Source organism: Gavialis gangeticus, unplaced genomic scaffold (genome assembly GCF_001723915.1).
Source record: "Gavialis gangeticus isolate Ggan-Ray unplaced genomic scaffold, GavGan_comp1, whole genome shotgun sequence".
Taxonomy (NCBI): domain Eukaryota; kingdom Metazoa; phylum Chordata; order Crocodylia; family Gavialidae; genus Gavialis; species Gavialis gangeticus.
This window is the reverse complement of record NW_017729032.1, coordinates 234,254,555-234,276,926: the sequence shown is the minus strand read 5'-3', so window position 1 is coordinate 234,276,926 and position 22,372 is coordinate 234,254,555. Positions and strand designations below refer to the sequence as shown.

At 40.0% G+C, this 22,372-nt stretch overlaps 1 protein-coding gene across 2 annotated transcripts in view; it reads right to left on the bottom strand.

Moving 5' to 3' along the window:
• Positions 1-22,372, bottom strand: part of LOC109303288 (SAM domain-containing protein SAMSN-1-like) — a 187,674-nt gene that overhangs the window by 41,969 nt on the left and 123,333 nt on the right. The window contains exon 1 of one of the 2 annotated variants that reach the window (XM_019525470.1): positions 13,195-13,350. The exons of the other annotated variant lie outside the window; for it this stretch is intronic. Within the exon in view, the coding sequence (XP_019381015.1) occupies positions 13,195-13,251 (57 nt within the window). The 5' untranslated portion in view covers positions 13,252-13,350. Of the gene's footprint in view, positions 1-13,194; positions 13,351-22,372 lie in introns of those variants that run through there. 2 annotated transcript variants of the gene reach the window in all.

The window sequence follows — 22,372 nt, the reverse complement described above, 5'->3', positions numbered from 1 at the left end:
CTGGGAGGCATGCGGGAGCATCCCCCACCTGCTGCCTTGGCCAGTGCAAACAACCACCGAGTCCCCAAACAGCAAATGCTGGTTCATTCCCACTCTAACTTACATCACTTACAAGGGCTGCTTGGGGTATCCCCTCCCCCTGCCTCCCCCTTTGCCCCACACATTGCAGGGCTGGGGGCTGGGGGCAGCGAGTCGGGAATGAGGGACACTGGGTTAGGTCTGGTCATTGATTACAAATGAGTCCTGATACAAAAAAGGTTGAGCATCACTGTGTTAAATGACTCCTTCCAGCCACAGCAGAAATGTTGCAGGTAGGATAAAAATTGTTGTTTCATATTTCATCATTTCATACTAGCTAGAGTCAGGAGGGACCTAAACAGATCATCTAGCCTGACCCCCTGCCACAGGCAGGAATGAATGCTGGGTTCACAAGACCCCAGACAGGGGATCATCCAACCTCCCCTTGAATTTGCCCAAGGTAGGGGTGAGGACCACTTCCCTGGGAAGTTGGTTCCAGACTTTGGCCACCCTAACTGTAAAATCTTGCCTTCTGATCTCTAACCTAAACCTATTCTCCATCAGCTTATTACCACTGTTCCTTGTCACCCCAGGTGGTGCTGGGGAGAAAAGGGCTCTACCTATTTGCTCTTGATCTCCCCTGAGGAGTTCATAGGCAGCAACCAGGTCTCCCCTCAGCCTCCTCTTGCCGAGGCTGAACAGGATCAGGTCCCTCAGTCTCTCCTTGTAGGGCCTGTCCTGCTGCCCTCTCACCAAGCGGGTGAGAACTGTGATGGTGGTGTAAGAGTCCCAGTTATGACCAATACCTCATTGTGCTAGATGCTGCACAATCTCTGAATATTTTAGGGGGCCCAATATGTGTGGGTGATTTGCTGCTTCTGTCTGCAAGACTGAAATGCACTACAGCTAGCAGCACGGCTGGTTGCAGCATTCTTGGAACAGAACAAGAGTGGAGGGACAGAGAATATTGTTTCTTGGGGAAATACTGTTTTGGTCTGGGACAGTTAAGTCATCTTTCCTACTAGGGCTATGGGAGGTCCTTTCCTTTTGTTTTGAAAAGCAGTGAAGGTTACCTTGCTTCTGCCGCATATATGCACACCTACTGCCCACTTTGCACACCTGGTACATCACTCATATGCTGCAGGACTGTAGCTTGATTCTGCTCCCAAAGACATTAGTAGTAAAATGCCATTGATTTCACTGACAACAGAATCAGGCTGCTGCATCCCTTGGCTGTGTGTAGACAAAATGAGGGGCATGTGTGCCCAACAATTTAAAGGGGGTTAAATGCTCTTGCACCACTTTAATGGTGTTGGTGTTTGCACATGTTGGCAGCGTATTGAGTGGTAATTCCAGATGCTGTAGCAAATTTGGTGGTGTAATAAGCCTTAAATGACTTGGGGAGCAGCAAATATAAAACTCCGTGCAGCCTGGGGGCTCTGCAGGAAGCCCTGCAGGCAGCCTGGCAGCAGCTCAGGAAGACAGGCTCTGCCTTTTTTTCCCTGGAGCCTGCCTGCCTGCCTGAGCTGCGTGGGAGCCCCGGTGCTTCTCTCTGCGGCTGCAGTGCGCCCCAGGACTGTCCAAGCCGGGTGCCTGTGGGTGGGTGTCGCCTGGGGGGGCAGGGCCACCGCTGCCAGAGAGGAAAGCACCAACTCCCCCAGCAGCCCAAGGATCGCTCCACCCTCTGGCATCTTGCCCTCCCCTCCCCACTGCTGGAGAGGCCAGTAAGTTCAGGTGTGTGCACGACACGGGGGTTTAAAGGGCCCTAAATTGAAGCGGTATTTTCAAAAACTCACGGCTTCAATTTAAGGCCCCTGTTTCATCTACACATGCCCCTTGTTATCAGAATAAGAGTAAAAGGTGAGAGATGTTCTAAGAAAAAACAGTTTTCCCAGTGAAGTTTCCTGTGAGGACTGGTACCATAAGCCGTCACTGTAAGAGCTGACTCTGTTCTCCTAGCTTGCTTAGGTTTCTGAAGAGTAAACAAAACTTTTAAAAACCCTCATCTAGGTTTTACTGCAGTCCTGCAGTGATACCCTTGACCACCGGTAATGACCAACAATAAGCTAATTCAAAGAAAGTTTAAAAAAAATGGAGGAGGATAGTTTTTATTACTTTTAAATGAGTGCTTGATGCATCATGTTGGTTCACCTGATTAATGTTCACAGCAAACTCAGCCACTGGAGTTGTAATGTTTCTGCAAGCTTCCCTCCAGCAAAGCTATGCCATTAATTCAGTGGCATATGTCAGCTCAGCAGAGCAAGGTCACTCTTCTCCTTCAAGGGGAACCTTTTTAGAAATAATAAAACTGACAGAAAGTTCTTTTTTGCATGCTTTATGTCACCTGAGGTTGAGTGCTGCAGTTAATATCACAGGAGCTTATAAACATTCCCATCTCAGGCAGCCTCCAACCCTTACCAGGGTTTTGGAGCCTAAACTTTTTTTTCAGTAAGCTAGTGACAGCTTTATGTGGGCCAAATATACAATATGTAATCTTAAATGAGTAAAAAATGAGTAAAAAAAGAAGAGTAAATCATAGGCTTTTTGGAGGAGAAATTTTGGAAGCCACTAACATAGTGCTGATGTTGCAGTTTGCATTTTGTGGGCTGAGGCTTAGCAAGAAAAATGTAGGACTAAGGACTTTATCTCTTTGAATCCTTGGGTGTTTCAACCTTTGGGCATGAGGGGGAAAATTTATTAAAAATATTATTGGATCTCCTTGTTTCTAGTTCACTACTGACTGTGAATCTTAAAAAGCACTTAATGGAAAGGAGAACACAATTTATTTGATATATTTATATCATTGCATGAAACATAGATAAATGGAAACACACTATAAAAAATAATTTTCATGAGAACCTGTCTACTGGTGCATAAGTAATGTCCCATATGCAAACCATAAGCAAACAAAAGACTATGTCCACTAAAAGAACATGTTATATCCAAATATGCCCAGTGTGCCAAACTTTGTCTTTTCAGTATCTCCTCAGACCTGCCACGTATAGTTTCTGAATTTTTAGAATTGTAATTGAAGGCATTTTCACAGGATTGCATTTGTGTGGGGGCAAAATTTGGTATGTTATTTATTGTTGGTTACTGTGCTATACTCTTGCACAGAAGACTTCATTTCACAACTAAGGTGAATACTTTGCTACTGCACCATATTGCCAACCCGGCTGAGCTCCTGCATGTCCTTAATGCCTTTAGCTCGCAATATTGTCCTCATTGTCCAGTTACGGAAAATACAGATCTTGTTTCATTATAATGGCACAGGCTTCACTGCTTGATAAATCAGTGCAATTAAGAGGCTTGGGTTTCTGAAAGGCTCATTGGGAACTTGAGTACATAGAGTTGATGGGTTAGGGTTGTCCTGTTTTGGTGTTTACAAGCCTAACAGCATCCTGGTAATTTAGTACTGCCTACGGACATTTCTTGATACAGAGGATTTTATTCTGGGCTGCCTACATAACCAAGGTGCTATGGTTGCCATTCCAGGAATAATTCTAGTGAACTGAATAAATTAATCCATCCTAAGTCTCCTTAGTGGTTTTATACCAGAAATGATTACATAAAGGATACATATACATGTTCCTTTGGGGTAATGGGTATTGCCAGCTGTGTGAGCCTAGCAATTACACATCTCTCCTCCCATTCCATTTTCTCTGTTGCAGCAACAGCATTGTAATTCAGGCTGGGTTGAAAACAACAATTCTACTTAATGAAAATGCTGATGTTTCAAAATAAGTTTTTGCTCTAATGAGGAACAAAAATAAAACCTTTAAGAATTTTTCATGAAAAAATCACAATGGAAACAGTGTCACTAACCCTAGACTAGTAAATATGCAGACATCCAAGTCTGTGTCCCTAATGCAAATCAAACCAAGCAGGGACTTAAAAGTGGGTCTCTCATAGGTCAAGTGAATTTTCTGAGCAATCTAGTAGGCTTTTAGCTATTCTGGGTTTGTAGATGCTAACTCATCCTCCATCTTCTTCCCTCACTCTTTCCTCTTCTCCTTGCCAGCCTGACAAATCTTTCTCAATAACAGTGACTTTCACGTGCTGCATCCTCCTCCAATATCACAGATAGGCCATGATTTACACAGTCTATGGGCTGGATAACAGTCTTGCACACAAAAAAAGAAAAAAATTCAGTACAGAAAAAGGAGTGTAATAAAAGCATTTCTTAACAGATGACATCAATAGAGCATAGCCTTCTGCTTGTGAAGGAAAAAGACCTTAGTGGTGCCAAGCGGGTACAATTCCATGCGTGGTAATGATTAACACACACTTTGAGCAAGTATACTTGACTATATGCAGGACACGGGTTTGGTGAATCAAGCCTGTTGAGTTCCTTCAACTGTTTCATCCACCTTGTCATCTCAGCTTCTTGTTTTGCTACTGCTAAATGAAGTTAATTTCTTCATCTCACTGCCACAGGCCAGCTATCTGTGACAAAGCTCTATCTGTGTCTTAAACTTAATGAAAGGGGAAGAAAACATGAATAAAAGGTTGTTCCCAAGTCAGGCCATAACTTTTTGGTTGGTGGCACTCCTATAATAATTTTCCTGGTTCAGAAAATCATAAGTCCTATAAAAGAAAACAACTCAGTGTTTGCATGCTTTGGGATCAACAGATTATCTAATTTTCTGAAGCATAAATCCTAGTGCACTTGGAGAGTGCTCTCTGATTCAGTATGAGTAGGTGCTCAGGAAACCCATCATTCCCAGAAGATCAAAATGAAACCAGTGAAGGTGGGAGAACAAGGCTATCTGGTGGGTCTTGTGAAGATGAGCCTGATTTAGGCATGAAGTGGGACACTGGGAATGGCCTCCATAAAGGAGACTTAATTCAGTAGAGTATCAGGAGGCCTCCACATTTTTCTTTTAGCTTTAAGCGGGGGCTTCCTCGTCTGCCCCTGGAGACTTGATGTTTGATATGACATACCATTAGCTATAAGATTCACTATGATGGGAAGAAAGCAGTCTCTTAATTAATACCTGGACTTCTCAGGAGTAGAATTCAGTCATAGGGAGGGAGCCGAATACTTTTTCCCCCACTTAAAAGCTTCAAATTTGAAGGTTAAATGAAGACCAGGGATATTCCTTATTATATTCAGATCAGTTCACCCACCCCTTCCAACCACCTTCATTTTTCCCTTCATCCATGGAACAACCCAGTGAGAGAGAGAGAGATAACAAAAGCTAAATAGATGTCAGTATGGTGTGTATTATGTGTAATAACAGAAGCAGCTGAAGCAGCAGCACTAGTGACAGCAGATGCTTTAAATCTCCAACATTTTTTCTAGGCTTTAAACTTCAGAGATCAGTCTGAGGAAGGGGAAGCATAATATGCTTCTAAATAAAACTACATAAGGATGTAGAAAGCCAAAGAGTGAAAAAGGGGGAAATATACCTACTTGCTCATTTAAAAGATGATTTGGCATCTGGTTATAAACCTCCCACCCCTTATAGCACTAACTTCCCACCCCCACACACACTTACTTCAGTATCTGATGTGCAAACATTTCTTCATATTCACACTATGGATTGTTTAAAGAGGTTTTGCTGTGTTGCCAAGAGAACTATGAACTGCCAAAATCTTGCTGAAAACAAGAACTTCACAACTTTGAAGAAAACAGTGGTACTACCCTTAGCGACTAAAATCGCCTCACTTTCCCTTCCTCCTCCTCCTCATCTTTCCAGGTTTCAGAAAACTAAAGTCAAGAGATGTGACAAAAGGGTGATAAAAATCGTACGGCTTGCAATAGCAGCTGTGATTCCAGTTCAAATAATCTGTCACTCATTTTTAACTGCGCAGTTTTCATTTCACCTGAGTTAATTACATTGAATGATTAGCACTATTTATTGATGTGGAGGCTCATTGCTCTCTCTTTCTCTCTAAGTCTGCCGGGATTCATCCTCCAAAATAACTCTCTTAACTGGCAAACTTCTAGCTAGCAAATGCAGACAACAACATCTCATATGTAACAAGCTTTGTTCCGTTGCACATGACTTGATCCAGTGAAGAGAGAAAATGGTACGGCATAATCAAGAAAGGTTTTAAGCAGATCATGAAGTCAAGTCAGTATGTGCAATATGGAATGGTATCTTTGAAAAGTACTTTCCCTAGCTTTCTTAAAATTGACGTGAGCAGTTACTTCAGACCTGATAACTGGACTAGGAATATTCTGAAGTATATTACTGGAAGAGAACTGTCACATACAAAGAACTGTAGCCCACATCCTCCTGTCTGCCCTTGTCAACATAATTTTTTTTCAAGAAACCACAGTATCAGAGACTTGCTTCATGTCTCGTTCTGGGTATTTTCAGGTCACCTAAAAACATAGCACCAGAATAAAGCTAAGCAAATAAGACGACAAAGCAAAATAGAAATTGGGCCAGATTTGAGTTGGTGTCAATCTATTGACTTCAGTGGAGTTATGTTGATTTACATCATCTGAGCCTCTGTCCCCCTGGGTTTACAAGAATTTGTGCACGCTCATGTAGAGGTCTAGCGGAGACCATAGTTTTCAAATGTAACCTTTTAGAAGAGCGTATAGAAAGTAGCATGAACACTCAGCATCCTGTGTGCTTTGTTGAGTATCCTAATGGAGGAACTGGATGCTCATAGGCATGCTATTCATCCTATTGGAAGTCCTTGGACATGCTATTCCCTCATGATCCCCTAGTGAGAGAACAGGACTCTAGGGGCTTCAGAAGTCCATTATGCTCCCGGACAAACATAAAAAGAAGCGACTTTCTAAATCTGCTTCTGATGAAAACAGAAAAAAAAAGTAGAAACAAGGTTATATTATAAATATATGGAAAAATGAGAGACAAGAGAAGTATTTGACTGTAGCGCTATCCACATACACAAGAGAAAAATCACTCAAGGTCAGCTGTAACCTTGTTCTAGATTTTCATACAGCCTGAGGGAGGCAGGAAACACCTATCAGAAATGTCACCTGCGATCCCTTTTAGAAACATGCACATGTACATATATATGATTATTTCTAGTATACTTTTATGTGAACCCCTTTGGATAAAGCCCACAGGTGTCCTTACCATAAGCTAAATTCTTAAAACTACTACCAGGATGTTATCATCTGTTTCTGGTTATTTTATAGAGATCAAATGTATTTTGACAAACAGTCTTTCTGCAAAAGGCAATGCAGTAAAGACCTTTAATGATAGAACTATGTGCCATCTTTGCCTGTGAGCATAAATTTGTACAGCAAGCAGTACAGTGAAAACAGCTTATCATCAACTCATCACCTCTCATCATTGTTAAAATGATATGCAAATATAAGCGAATACCACTTCAGTCATGGTTGTGAAAATTAGTATCCCTGACATTAACAATGGCTCATTTATTACACACTTGGAATTTCAGACAAAATATATTAAAATCTTGCTATTTTCAAGACTCTCCCAGCTATACCTTTGAAAAAATAATAAAACCATTAAAAAGCTAAGATTCTAGCATTCAACGATAAACCCTACTTGAATATTCATTAACACTGAACAATCTCTGCACTGCAGAACTTGGCCTACAGAAGTTCTAATAGCAATATGAATTATTCTGGGTGCTTAGGTTTATTGCACCTTTATTGTCATTTTCTGTTCCTTAATATAAATATTTTCCATTACAGAATGCTGCTCAAACCACCATATGAGAAAAAAGCAGCACTAAGAAACATACATAGTATCTATCCACACTAAAGATATCTCCTTCTAAAACCTCCTTCTAAGTGATTAGCTCAGATGACAAGTCCCATTGAAGTGAATGGGAATTTATTCTGGTATTTGCAGAATTGGGGCCTGGTTGATGAAAATCCACAAATGGTGACATCTCACACTCACTGAATCTATAGCAAAACTCCCCTTGATTTCAGCTGGGCCAGGATTTCACTGAAAATCAATAAAACTTTTGGAGTGAAACAGCACAGAGTACATTAGTTTTACGGTAAAGCATTTTACCCACATCAGATTTGCCAAGCTATTCCATGTGTAATCTCAAACTCTGAGAATAAATACTAGTTTAGCCTGAAGACAAGCTAATAGGGACTTTGAATATTTTTTTAGCTAAGCAAATAGGAAATATATCCCCATTCTGATTCTGCACTTATCTTGCACAGGTTGAGGTTCAAGTACCACGTTTGTGAAATGTATTTTAAAACATAATAAGAGAACAAGGATGAAGGGAGTTCAGATGCTGCACAGAATAGATAAAAAGATGATCCTTACTTCAACCAAATCCAGAGAAAAGACTTGCTCCAGGTTGAGCAATAAGCAAGAATACCTCAGTTTTCTACCTACCTACATGCATTTCAGAGACATCCTGCTTTGTGTACTTCACAAGCTCTGATACAGTGCAGTATGCAGATTATTTACACCTCAACATTGTCATTTACACTTGGATAATGTGAGTGTAAAGTAGATGTAAAATACCAGGATGGGCAGATGAAACAGTTAAACAACTTTACAGCCACCTGGAACTGTAAATTATTGCAAAGGTAAATTATTGTGATTTAGCTTCATGTATGGTGGCTAGGAATAGACAGATAAAATCAACATATGCCAGATCAGCTAAGGCACACTCCCAAGCATCCCCACTCCTTAGAAACTGTGTTCTTATTTTTCTGCCTATGTTCCAGAAGTATCAACTTTTTATGCTCGTATTACCCAAGTTTACATGGCTGCACAGGGTGAATGGCAGTGGAAAATCAAATCCCGTAAAATTTAATCAGAAACACCTTCCACCTTTTTGTGCTCCTTTTTGTCCATTGGACAAGCCTAATAAACACCGTTGAAAATGGACATTTGAACACTTACTAGTGAGTACCTCTTTCTAACCCTTCACTTCATGAGGTTTGATGGTGGGGATGATGGTCAAATCAGAATCCAAATATAAAATGATAGAAAAATCACCTCCCAGGAGGCTCAGTTTGTGCCTCTTAAGATTATCTTAGAGTTTGAAGGGAGTGATAGAAATTCCACTGAAGCCAACAGAAAAACCAGGAAAACTTGGCTCAAGCGCTATACCAGCGGTCAGTAATTTATGGCCTGTAGGCTGAATTAGATTTGTGGAGCCATTGGATCTGGTCCACAGAGCTGAACGGATTTGGTAGTGGGGGGACTTCAGAAGCATTCAGTAGCAGGGGCTTTGCCTGTGCCGCACTATAGCCAGATGATGGAGAAAAGCTACAGCAGTGGCTAGGTGCTAGGGGCAGTCTGCCTCAAATCCCAGCCACTTACTGAGGCAAAGGGATAGATGAGGGAAAAACCCTGAAGATGTATATGTAATAAAAACACCCAGCCCCCAGTTCAGTACTCACTGTCCTATGAATAACCTCTGAATTTGTAGCTGTCTCTGCAGCTAGCCCATGTAGTTTACTCTTCAAGAGATCAGTGTGACTACCCACCACAGAGCTGTCAAACTGTGGTCTGGACTGCCCTACATAATACTGCACTTCAGGACAGAGACACAAAAAAAGGAGTGTGGAAGACAAGTGAGAGGGAGATGTATCTTGATAGATGCATTTGTAAGTATGGAAGGTATTCAAATACCATGCTGATAGGACAGCATATAAAAATCTAATTATAAAAAAAATCATATAAGGTAATTATTCAACTCCATAATTTTAGGATTGATTCTGCAATTTTAAAAATATTTCCATTGCTTTTAAAAAATATGAAGTCTGGGTCATGCCTTCAGCAGGCACAAAATGGCACAGTTCCATAGAAGAATATTACCAGCTAGTCTACCGCCTTGTTTAACCCAGAGAGGAAGAACATTGTCAAAATACAGAAGACAGAGAATATGGAACATAGAAATCAGGATACAGAAGAAAGAGAAATTTCCACGGGGGTGGGGTAGATTTCAAGTTGAGATTAAGTATGGGCAGCCTTGCCTCAAAAAATGAAGGCTTATGTTACATCTAATATGAACATAATTTATTTATATAAAATGAGCATGTAATCTGTATATATAGAATGAAGTGTGTGTCAGTATGTCTGTATGTATGTCTGTATGTTCTCTTATAACTCAAGAATGGCTAGTCCTATCTACTCTTAACCTTCCAAAAATCACAGAATACCACCCAAAGAAAATTATAGGTGGGGTGACCCATTCTGGGGCTTTCAGTGACTATTTTAGGGAACAACACTTTTCACACAGACAGTTATATGTGGCTTGCTCCAGAGGTAGTAGCTGAAGAGGGCTGAGTACATTGGCACCAACAGGAGACCCCGTGAACATTGTTTATAAAAAAGTTCTACAATAAAGATCATTCATTTGGATGTCATTTGAAATGTTGCTCCACGTTAAATATTACACGTTAAATATGTTGTACTGTGTTCTTTAAAAATAAAGAATATTTTTTTACCTAAATATGTTGTACTAAGTTCTTTGAAAATAAACAAATACTACAATTACAAAAATAACGACCTAGGTAAAGAACAGGTCCTTCTGCTAGTATACACCATATGCATAATGTACATATCCAAATGTGTCCATACATAGTGACTGGCATTTAACATTCCTATACTATTACAGGAATCATCCAAAGATAATACAGGGAATAGCTACTATAATCCTAATTAGTATGGAATAGTAAATATTAAAATTCTAGGTGACCACCACAGATCAAAAGCTGTTTAAGATAGCGGCTGTCTATTGTTCTGTTTCTGTAGAATGACTAGTACAATGAGGCCCATTCTTTATGTGCCCTTCATCACTACCACAATAAACATGTTTACTAATCCACATGTATTCTGTTGTATTGTATTGGGAATAAGGAACTAGAATCTGTAGGGACTTATTCCTGCATGGAACATATCCAATTACCCCTAGTATTTGAGCACAGGGTCAGCTGACTGTGTGAAGAACGGTTTGAATCCTATCTCGTGTGATTTGCTTTCTCCCTATCAAAGTATGTAAAACTGTTAGACATTCTTAATAGGCATCAAATACATGCCATATTTATATTTGTATGAGAAGATATTAAGAAGAAATAAAACCAGAAAGAGAAATCAAGATGGAAATTTGGTTAAGAAACGGATAAAAGTCAGTCTAAAAATTATGATAAAAGTGGTTACTGCATATGGTGTATAGATTTTTGACTGACTAAAGCTTGGTCGCTAGGGAATTGTTTAGAAAAGTTGGTTGTGAAATTATGTAAATTTTTACATAAGTTTTAGATCTGCGTCTAACATGTTTCCCAACCATCTATTGAGTAAATGACCTAGCTTTCTTGCTTAGAGGGAACAAATTACAAAAGTCATTGTGACAACCTATAGTTTAGATTTAATTGGTAGTAGTTAGGATTTCTTTTGTTTTTTGATTTTTCCTTCTTCATACTTAATCTTACAGCATTCCCCAAAACTTTTCCTACTAGAGAAATTCATATAGTAGGGCCTCCTTCTTCACTAAATTGCATCTTGTATAATCCTTGACAACTGTGTGACAATGGGTGTGAAGCAGGTAAAATGTTCCAAAACAGGCTGCCAGTGTGATGGACTGATATGCCTGGAACAAATTAGCCTTTTTCAGGAAAAGGTTCTAAAAATACATACTGTAATAGAACAAGGTGTGCATGTTATCAATACCATTACTCTATGTAGACTGATGAGCTGGTACAAAGTTATTAATTCAAAGTTCAATTGATTGGAAGAATAAAATAAAGATTTCTCCCTTACCATAAGCTTGCAACTTCTAGTGGCTAGTATGATTCTGTTTTGGGAGTGTTTTACCCCCACTTTCACTGAGTCATAAAGTGCAGGGCAAAATTTAACTAATTTAATATTATTTGCTTAGAGACATGTAACAGCCATGATGCCAGAATTTTATGCCACTGTGTGTATTGACGAATGTTTCTTGCAAATTTTGCCTTGAAATCTTGAAGTCAATGGGGAAATTTGTGTAGAAAGGGAGCATTCCACATGAGGAAAGGTGGAAGTCTGGCCTTTACTGAATGTATCATAGAGGAAAAAATGAAAATAATCCACAGATAAAAAGAAAACTATTTTCTTATGCTCATTCCTTACTTTAACTACAGTATTTCATTTACTTTAAATTAGCTGGTCATTATCATAACTCACTGACTACAAAAGGCAGCATGATAATTTAACAGCATCAAGTATATGCAATAGAAACAAAATGAAACACTAGCAGAAAAAAAGCCACCAGCAAAACCTATTCTGGAATTCATTGAAATCCATGGGAAAACCTTCCACTAACTGTAATAGTCAATGAACTGCACTTTGAAATTGGGGATGTCATAAACAAAAGCCAACACTGATGGAAACAAAAAATGCTTCTGATAAACAAATGCCTTCAATAATTGCACTGCCTCTACAACTTAAGGACCACAAAACTGAGAGCAGTAATGGGCTAGAGGCAGCTCTCTGGACCTCTAGTGAAATGTCTAGAACCAATGCATTACAACTAAAGATGGACATGTAGGACTCGCTCTCATCTCTGCCAGTACTAAGTTATCCCAAGGGTTCCACAGAGTACTTGTGGATGTCATTATGTATGCAGTGGCAGGCATGGCAAATATATTTACATGGTGGGACACTGTCTTACCAGTGCCTTTACTCTCCCTCCTCTAATTTCAGATTATAGCACTATGTGGCTATTACCACTTACTCATCATATTTCTTTCAGAATAAAAGTATAAACATTTCCACCAAAATGCAACCTCCGCCCTTAATTATGAGTATGAAAACGTTGTTTTGTCTAAGTGGACAAAAATAACCCTTCAATGCTCCTCTCACAAATGGTCGTTATATTCTTGGCTTATCCCAGGCTAAAAGTAGTGGTGACTTTTGTGAGAGTTATTGTTCAAATGCTGACAACATAGCAGGAAACAAACATTAGCAGCAGGGCTCTTTTAAACAGAGATTTCCAAAGTTGTTACCTTTCAAATGGGAATGGCAATTTCATAACTAGGATTCCCTAAACTGGATCACTAAATTGAATGTTTGTTGAGCATAAGACTGTCTTACAGCACTAGTTATCAGATTTTCCAATTACATATTTTCACAGAAGCTACAAAACCTTCAAACCTTTACCACTGTCCTGTGACTAATGCAGAATCCTTAAAATACTTGTTTTGCAAACGGTGAATTATTTCTTTTATGAGTAATGATTGTTATATAACGGTTTTCTTACCTTTGGCTTTTGACTTTTCTCCTTTTCCGACACATTGGAAGGCTTTCTCTTCAACATTTTAAATTCAGATTTATCCAGATTATGTGCAGTTGACTTGAACCAAACAAAATGTAACAATACAAGCTACAAAGGTTGCACATGAGATAACTGGTACTTCCTTATTCTGGTCAGGATATGACTTCATTCACTTGAGTAGACTGGGTAGAAATGTTATTTTGGAGAGGGAGGGGTGATGTGGGAGGGGTGATGTGGCAGGGGAGAGTGAGCATGCATAAGGCAGCATCAGGTGTAGGAATGCATACAGAGCTAGGAGTCAGGGACTTCTGAGTTCTATTCTGCTTTCTGTCCAAGACAGACATTTGTAATTCTTTGCACAACATAAAAGGACCCTAATTCCATGCTTCTCTCAGACTTTCAATTGCAATGTATTCATGTACATAGACAATACAGAAACAGCTCCACTGTTGCTTTTTGCTTACAGTGGCATTATTTCCAAGCAGATCTGCATAGTAACAGTGTGTGGCTTAACTGTTTTGACTTCTCCTTCTTTCCTGCTTATGCACATGTCGCTGTCTTGGAAAGCTCTCTATTTTGAAAGCTACAGAAAAGGGAAAGGAAGCTGCTCCTAGGGAGAAAAATATTCCACAGCCACCTTTGCCCTTTGCATGGTGGAACAATTTAACCTTTCTCTACAGGATCTAGACTTGCTAAGACAGCACTTTCAAGTTCTTAGTTTTGTTTCCCAAAAGCACCATCATCGATTCTGTGAAATAGAAAGCAGTGGACCAAGCAAAACAGACAAACAGTAAAAAAATTCAAGAGAGAGCAATGTGGGGATACAGAGAGAAGTTTTAAGTCCTTTACATTTCCTTTAAACACAGCCAAAAGCGGAAAGAAGAGATGAGATATTAGGCATCCAAACCAGCACATTTCATTTTAAACTTCTGTGTTTTCACTTTGTTTAACATAATCTGCCCAGAACTATCTCATGGCCCAGACACCCAGAGGCTCAAGTACAAGGAGTGATGATTGCACTCTGACTCATTGCCCAATAAATTATGAAGACAGGAAACTATGCATAATTCTGCTGGCTTCTGGATGAAAGATGGAAGAGTAACCAGCAGTTTGAGCAAAACTCTTTTGGACCTCAGCTTCTGTAGGATACAACGTGAACTTTATTGCTACACATGAATAAAATGAATTGCTGAGTTGTACAAAAATGGTGACACATGTTGATATAACAAGATATCAAATATCTGGTCAATTTTGAAGTTTTCTTGGTCAAATGAAGATTCACAAAATCTTATGAGTCCATATGCAATGTGCAGAACTTAGCAACTTTACATTGCGCAATTTCTGCATGTCATTGCTTTAATACTATTTGAGCCAACCTGACTTTTTGAGAAAGTTAAAAAGCAACAAACCATGTAAATTGAAGTGGAGGAGAAAGTTTGTTCAGATTCAGTGGGTGTGTCTATACATTCAATTACAATGCATGAATTGACTGGAGCTTTTTGCCCTGGAGTTTATTGCTTCCAGGCATGCCGTTTGAACATGTGCCTGGAAGCAATTAACTCTGGAGCAATAAACTCTGCAGTTTATTCACGCACAGCATGCGGAGCTGGGGTAGAGCAGCCCCAGTTGGCAAAGGGCTGTAGGGGTCAGCCTGTTAGCTCAGAGCTGCTCTCCCTGGCTCAGCATGTTGTTGAGGGGTTAGGTGGGACACAAGTGAGTTTCAGGCAGGGCTAGCCAGCAGGCAGTCCCTGTACTGAAGCACCTGCAAGCCCTAGCCAGCTTGGCAGCATCTATACATGTGCTGATGTGGAGTTTTTTACTCTGCAGAGTAAATTAGTTTACTCCGGTCTAATAGTGGTGCACATGTAGACACTGAAACATTTACTGTGTAGAGAATTAGTCTACTGTGCAGTAAGAGTGTTTATACACGTGATCCAGGGGTGGTGGTGTTGCTTTAATTAGAACAGCTATGAGAGCCACTCTAATTAAAGTGCCTAGAGCATCTTGTATATCAGTGTCCCCACACTGAAATTGGCAGTGGGAGCTTTTTGACTAAAGCTTGTTCAATAAGCTTTAGTTAAAGCGCCCCCACTGCCATTTTTCAGCGTGGGAACACTGATAGACGGGATGCTGGAGTCTGCTGGAGCATGGTACTTACCATACTCCAGGAAACTCAATTCACTGAGTCTATTCTGATGTGCTATAATTACAGCACGTCAGAGCAGCCTCGCTGCTTGTGTATAGGCACCCTAAACATCTCATGTAGACAAGCCCAATGAGTGTTGCAGGGCACTAATGTGCCTGCTCGTATAAGAGCAGAAACTGCCTGGGGAGAGGGTCCTAAGAGCCAGACAGAAGCCCACAGGTGCAGATTACTGTGGCAACAGGCCAATGAGTAAATTAATCTGCACCTGCACCCAGTCAGCTGACCAGGACAAGCAGGGCCCTGGGCAAATATAAACCCCAGGGCTGGGAGCAGAAGTGGAGTTCTCTGTCAGCAGCTGAGGGGGAAGGAGCTCTTGGAGAAGAAGCTTACAGAGTGGCTTGGCTGTGTGTTCTTCCCTGGATAGGAATAAGGGGTTCCAGGAGCTCACCCAATACTCTGGCTCATAAGGCACTTAGTGCTGGGGGAAGCTTGAGGTTTTAAAGGGACACAGCACACCTAGATCCGCTTATATTGTGTTAGAGCCCAGGGGCTTAGATTTTAGTTGCTGTTTGACCGAAGGATTGGGCTGAGGCTATTGAGGAAGGCGGAGGCCTCATTGGGGGTGTCCATAACAGTGCAGAGAACCCAGTGCCAGAGAAGGGCACAGAGACAGAGCTGCAGAGAACCCAGTGAGGAAAAAGGACTGAGTTATAACAAGGTCCAGGAGAGATGGCATCAATACCTTCTGCGAGTCTTGGGATGTGGTAAAGGGATGGCTTGGAGCCGCACATCTAGCCCATAAGGCCAAGGGTGTCCCATGAGCCATCCATTTTGAAGCAGGACGCCAAAGCGCCTAAGAACCCACAGGGTTCAGTGGGATCCAGCAAGACCATGTCCAGACAATAAGATCAAGGGCAGCCTCCCTATATTAAAAATGGCGGGTGAGAAAGAGGGTGCCTGTTGGACAACAATGGCACAGTCAAGGAGCCCTAGGGGTATCGCGGCCATCTCTGGGGACTCCATCCCATGACAGTACATGGCTTTCATTTTACAGACTGTTTGTGCAACGTACTAATAAAAGTACTTTTAACTTTTTTTGTTGTTGCATGAATGAAAAGATAAATTAGATATGAGTGAATACTTTAGTTACTGAAATGTCCTCATTCCTCCTATGTAACATTTAAGAAAAGAAACTCTGATACAACTCATCAGATGAGTTCCCACTTCACTTAGTTATTTTATTTATGTTGATTTGAGGAGGTAATGTCAATTTCTGAGGGGTAGTATACATTTAGTGATCGGCGATGAAAGATTATATAGTAATGATGAAACTAGAAGGAGGTATTAAGAGTTCCTTTCCAGACATTTGAAAAGTATTTAAAAGGTATAGAATTTCTGTAAGGACAATGCATTAACATTCTTGTGTGTTAGCAGGACTCCAGTTAAACGCATGTTCAGATGTAACTCTTTAACAAAGACTTGCATTACAAATTTTAACAGGAGTTGCTCCCACTTAATCAGACCTGAACTTGTCCTTTATCCTTCTGCTTTTGTCAAAAATAAAGGGGTCTGAAGGGTAAATCCTTGTGTATGTGATAATAACATCTGAACATTTAGATAGCAGAACCAAAAAATGAAGAGAATAAACTATATAAATATTGACTACACCCCAGGAGTACAGGAATTATATATTTAGATACAGAACAGTGAATATTCTGTAACAATTAACCTGAGTATTTATCTATAAAAATATTTTATGCTGCATTTCTCTTTAATCTTTTAAAAGGTATGCAAACTTTAGGATTAAATCAGACTGGACTGATCATTAAACTGTGATTTCCTGTCTTTGCCCGCTGTTAAAATCATCATGATTAATAAAATGGGCACTCATCTGAAGAGTAATATATGAGCTTCCTTTCCCTAGAATATTTATTGTTAAACAGGAAGAAAGAGGCCATTTCAAGAGATATAGTACCCACCCATATCTATTTCCTTTCCTCATCTGCACATCAGAAAAATTATAGCAGCTTGAAGGCTGACCTGATTATGTTCTTGTCCTTGGAAGGTTGACCCACACACTAGTAGTTGAAAATACCAAAGGGAAAAATATTAAACAAAGATAACATTTAACATACTTAATTTAGTGAACCAATAATTTTAAAAGAGGCTTCATCTGAAATTAGAAATAAAGGGAATAAAATAGTCCCTTTTTAATTTAATAGCCCTTTTTTTAATTTCAATTGGCATAGAAGTTAAGGATGAATACCCAAAAGCCCCAGTGCACTTATACTCAATTGCCTGTTTTGGAGCTGAACACTGGTACTTGTATCACCCTCTTCCCTTTCGATTGTGTAGTTGCCAACAGGGCTTGATTCAAAACCACGCAAAGTCATTTGAAGGTTTGCACATGCTTTTGCTGATGTTTGGATCAGACCCTCATTCCTGGAATACTAAGGCAGCACAACCCTCATCTCAGAAACTTCTTGAAGGAAAATGATGTGGCCCATGGAAATTACTAAGGAAAAGCCTACCCAAATAGCTCTCCCTTTGATTTATAAGGGGTAACATGCAACAAAGTTACTAGTGTTCATATTATATTTATTTTATAAAACGGACTAGGTTGAGACCCTAGAAACTGAAGCCTTCTTTTTGTCTATCCAATGCTTAGATCATGGGCAGTAATCCCATAAGATTCCTCTAGCTATCCCATCGCTATACCTTGACACTAAACTGGAGAGACCATTTCCAGGAGTGAAAAGAAGATGCATTCATTCTCTTGGCACTTGGTTTCTCTATTAAGTCTAGCAACTAAGGTGTTATTTACAGCAAGGGGGCTTGTAATAAGGTCATCTGATAATGAAAAACTGAACTGGGACCGCCAACTCTTTTTCCACAGATTATCAGATGTGAACAAGTAATTTTAGCTACTGTTCTGGGCTGTGGTTTTGCCAGTGACTCAGGAGTGCTTACCAACTATATTCCTTTCTTATGCAGTTTCGCTATGTTTTATTTTTTCTTAAATAAAATGAGGATCATTTTTATAGACAAGAAGGAATCTCTCCATTAGCCTCTGCTTTTATGGTCATGTGTCTTCCTCAGACATCCTGACTTGCTTGGGTATCCATAATTGCAGTCCCTTGCAGTCGAGGATGATTGTCTTCCACGATTGCCTTATACCATGGGTATTACAGGTATCTTAGAATAGTAAATGGAACTGAGTGAATAACTTGCAGTGAATAAGTTACTCAATAAATTTAGTCTTTATTACCTTAAGGAATGTTCAAGAGTGGATCTCTATTTCTTCAAATGTATTAATTATGGGCCAGATCATAGTTGGAAACTTCTGTTTCCTGGCATAAAAAAGCCAGCCACAGTGGCAGTCATTGATCTTGGGCAGCCTAGATACTGTTCACTTGATGTACCTGCTGGGACTGAGAATCCTCAGTAGACAGGAAGAAAAGATGTGAGGTGGAAATAAGATCTTGCCTAGACCCACAATCGCCCACAGAACGTGTCAGATGCATACAGCCAGAAGCTGCACTCTCCCAACTTCACTGGTTTTGAGTGAACACTGGCAATGCGTTTTCATATTTTTAAGTCCTCAAAGCTCCTAAAAATTCTAGTCACATTGCAAACAGTTTTCCATGAACGTTTGCTACTTTAGTATGGAAAATCTGGGCTATAATGATTAGGTGTATTTGGCCACGTCTGTCAGGGGTGGTTTTTCTGTTTACCGATTTGATGATTCTCACTTAAAACCAGGAGGAACAATATTTGAAAATTTTGACTTTTGCAATGCAGTGTGGCAACTGCAAAATCAGTCACCGTAACAGTAAGCAACAAAAGACATTCAGTTATGATGAGCACAGAGCTATATTATGTTGCTCTTCCCTTATGCAGACTCCTGCGAACAGATTTCTGAAGTGGATGAAAAGGTCAGAAAGGCCCATCCTTTCTCATCTTTTTCACATTCTTTGCTCTTCAGATTTTCACCGCTAAGACTGATTAGCATATAATTGGTGCAACACAAGGCCTGTGCTGGATCTCAACAAAAATACCCATTGCAAACAGTAGTATGAGGAAAATAACTCAAATACCACTCTGCGCAAAGTTGGAATGTTGCCTTGTTATGTTCCCAAACTCTAGTACCCTAAGTGGATGTGAAATGTCAAGATCACATCTCAAACTCGGATCCTATGCAATGGCCCCTTGCATTAGTATGAGATGGCCACATGGAACATTTTATGTTATATAAGATTAGAACAAGTACCGATACAATATTCTATAGAACATCATTTTTAACACAAAGATTCAAAGGAAGAATAGCTGAAGACTATTGAGAAACAAGCTTTCTTATTCTTTATAAATGCATGGACCACAAACATTACCTCTTTCTTTAAGTCTATGCATTCATGCTAGAAAACCCAAAGTCAATGGGTTTTCCAATAGTAGAGCTACTGACTGATCCAAATTTCTATGTAATAATTTCCAAAGGATGAATGTATGTCATTGGTGGTTTTCCTGTATAATTATTGTAATCAGAACATTGCTCACCATGTGTGGTATATAACATAAATGAGTCTGCTAGAAGATGCTGGTGCAGTATTAGGCTTAGTTATTGCGGTGGCAGAACTTCCACGTATAGATGCATTAAAAAAAGCTAGCATGCAAACCATTCATGACTAGGACATCTTATTTGAATATATTAAGGAGTAAAGGGATTGTGAGGAGCTAGGGCAGTTTTTCATTCAGGTAATTTGCAGGATTATACACAGGTTGTTTTGATCATACTAATTATAACTTGTCTTTAGTAGTAAAGAATTGCTGCTGCACTGCACATCTACTTAGGAAACCCCAAAAGCAAATATATGATATAGCTTTTTTATTTTTTTAACAGAAAATCTAATAATATTTTTTTCAGTTGTTCTGTGTTAATCTAATGCACAAGGCATGGCGTGCTTCATCCTGCATTTTGAGAAACAGTTTAAAACGAGCAAAAGCATGCAAAAACTGTGAAAGGGGATTTTTTCAAGGTATGTGCGTGATGCAGTTGGTCGGGCTATCTCTGATTAGAATCAAGATCAGCAGAAGTAAATTCTGATTAAATCTAATACACAGCATGCTGTCAGGAAACTCTTTGTAGTTAAAGCCAATAAACACCTGCTGAATTTTTTTCACTGTTAGGATGTCAAGTTGTTGGGCTGTCATAGCATTAGAGTGACTATTTACATAGCAACCTGAAAAGTAATAATGGACAGTTCATTTGGTATTCACTTGCAGAACTTTAACTTCATGTTGTTTATATGAGGAAGGTAGCCTTCCTCCCACCCTGTACAGTGTCAGGTTGTGGGGAATCAAGATATGGACAGTGGCATTGTTAAGACAAGACTTACATTCCAAACAATCATATAGGTGTACAAAAGAAACACATGTATTGTCCAACATCAAATACTAGGTGCTTAAATCCTAGGAACATCTATACATGTCTGTATGGCACCTTTGGTACTGTGCCGTCATTTAGTCCTTCCGTAAGGAAAGACTAAATGATGGCGCAGTAACAGCCTGCATTGCACTGTACATACCACACACGATTTTTTTATTGGCTACATCACCATAGCAATGCACTATAATGAGGGAGTGCATTGCTACAGTAATGTAGCTGTGACACCTTGCTTTGTGACCGCTGACACTACATTGCTGTAGTGCATTGCTACAGAGATGTAGTGTCACATGTAGATGTACCCACTATTTCATATTTTTTCTTGCAAAAGAGGCTCTGTAACCCTGTATGGAAACAGTGTTGTCATATCATAGGTATAATTGTCAAAATTTAGGGTAATAACTTTTGAGTCATGCTAATGTATGGATCCAGTTAGCTTCAGTAAGAGTGTAAAGCAGGTTGGATTGTCTCTTTGGGCCTACGGAAACAGAAATAGGTCCTGAATGGAAGCCTTGGAGGTGACCGAGGTCATAGAAGATATTTACTTGGAGATTTAGTTTTTTTGGTTTGTTATTTTTTTGAGCCAAATCCCTTGAAGGGAAATGGGGACTTAGAATATTAACACTGGATCTGCATGTGGTCTGCTGTGGAAGAAACAGGAAGTTAGGGCAAAATTAAGATTTGTCCCTTAGGCATGTCCATGTAAGTATCATAAGACTGCAAATTGTCATGCCTGGCCTCAGGGGGACAATTGAAAGATAATTCAATTCTGCCTACCTTTTGAATACCTTAGGGGTTAGAGCTGTCATTCAGGAAGTAGAAGAAGTGGGTTTTAGCCCCTCTTAAACCTGAAAGGATTTAAATCTACATCTCCAGGATTGAGCCCTATCCAATAGACTATACAAGTCTAAGCTGGAGTACCCTTCACTCTTCCTACTGAGGCTGGACCATTTGTGAGACCATGAATGCAAGGAAGAGACTGCATCTGTACCCTAGTAGCTAGAACACTCATCTGAGAAGGTGAGGCAGGGTGACTGGGTTCCAGCCCCCACTTCTAGAATTATTTCTGGTTTTTTTTAGACCTATCTAATACAAAATGCATAGGCAGATTTGAGACCAGGAACCAGAATCCTTCATTCCATCATTCTACCTAAAGGCCCTTGTCACTAGGCTATGGCATATCACTTCGTCTTGCTTGCTTACCTTCTGTCCACATGATTTTTGCACTCTTGGCTGTAGAGTGGCTCAGCTTCAGTAAGATAAGTAGAAGGTGATGCACACTCCTAACTATTCTGAAGCCTGGCACTTTCCTGGGAGATGGGAAATGTGGGTTTGAATCTCATCAAGATGAGGAAAGCCTAGGATCCAGGTTTTCCACTTTCAGTGAGGCTGCTCCATCTGCAAAAATTTTCGTGGCATCACCACTGGCCATTTTGAGTGAAAGTGACCAAGACTGTTGCAATTTATAGTCAACTCAATGCACATGGGCTTGGAAAATACATTTGGGACTTGGCTCTTCCAGGGACTTTGACTTCTATTTGCCTTGTATCTATATTACAACAGAGTTTAGGAAGGAG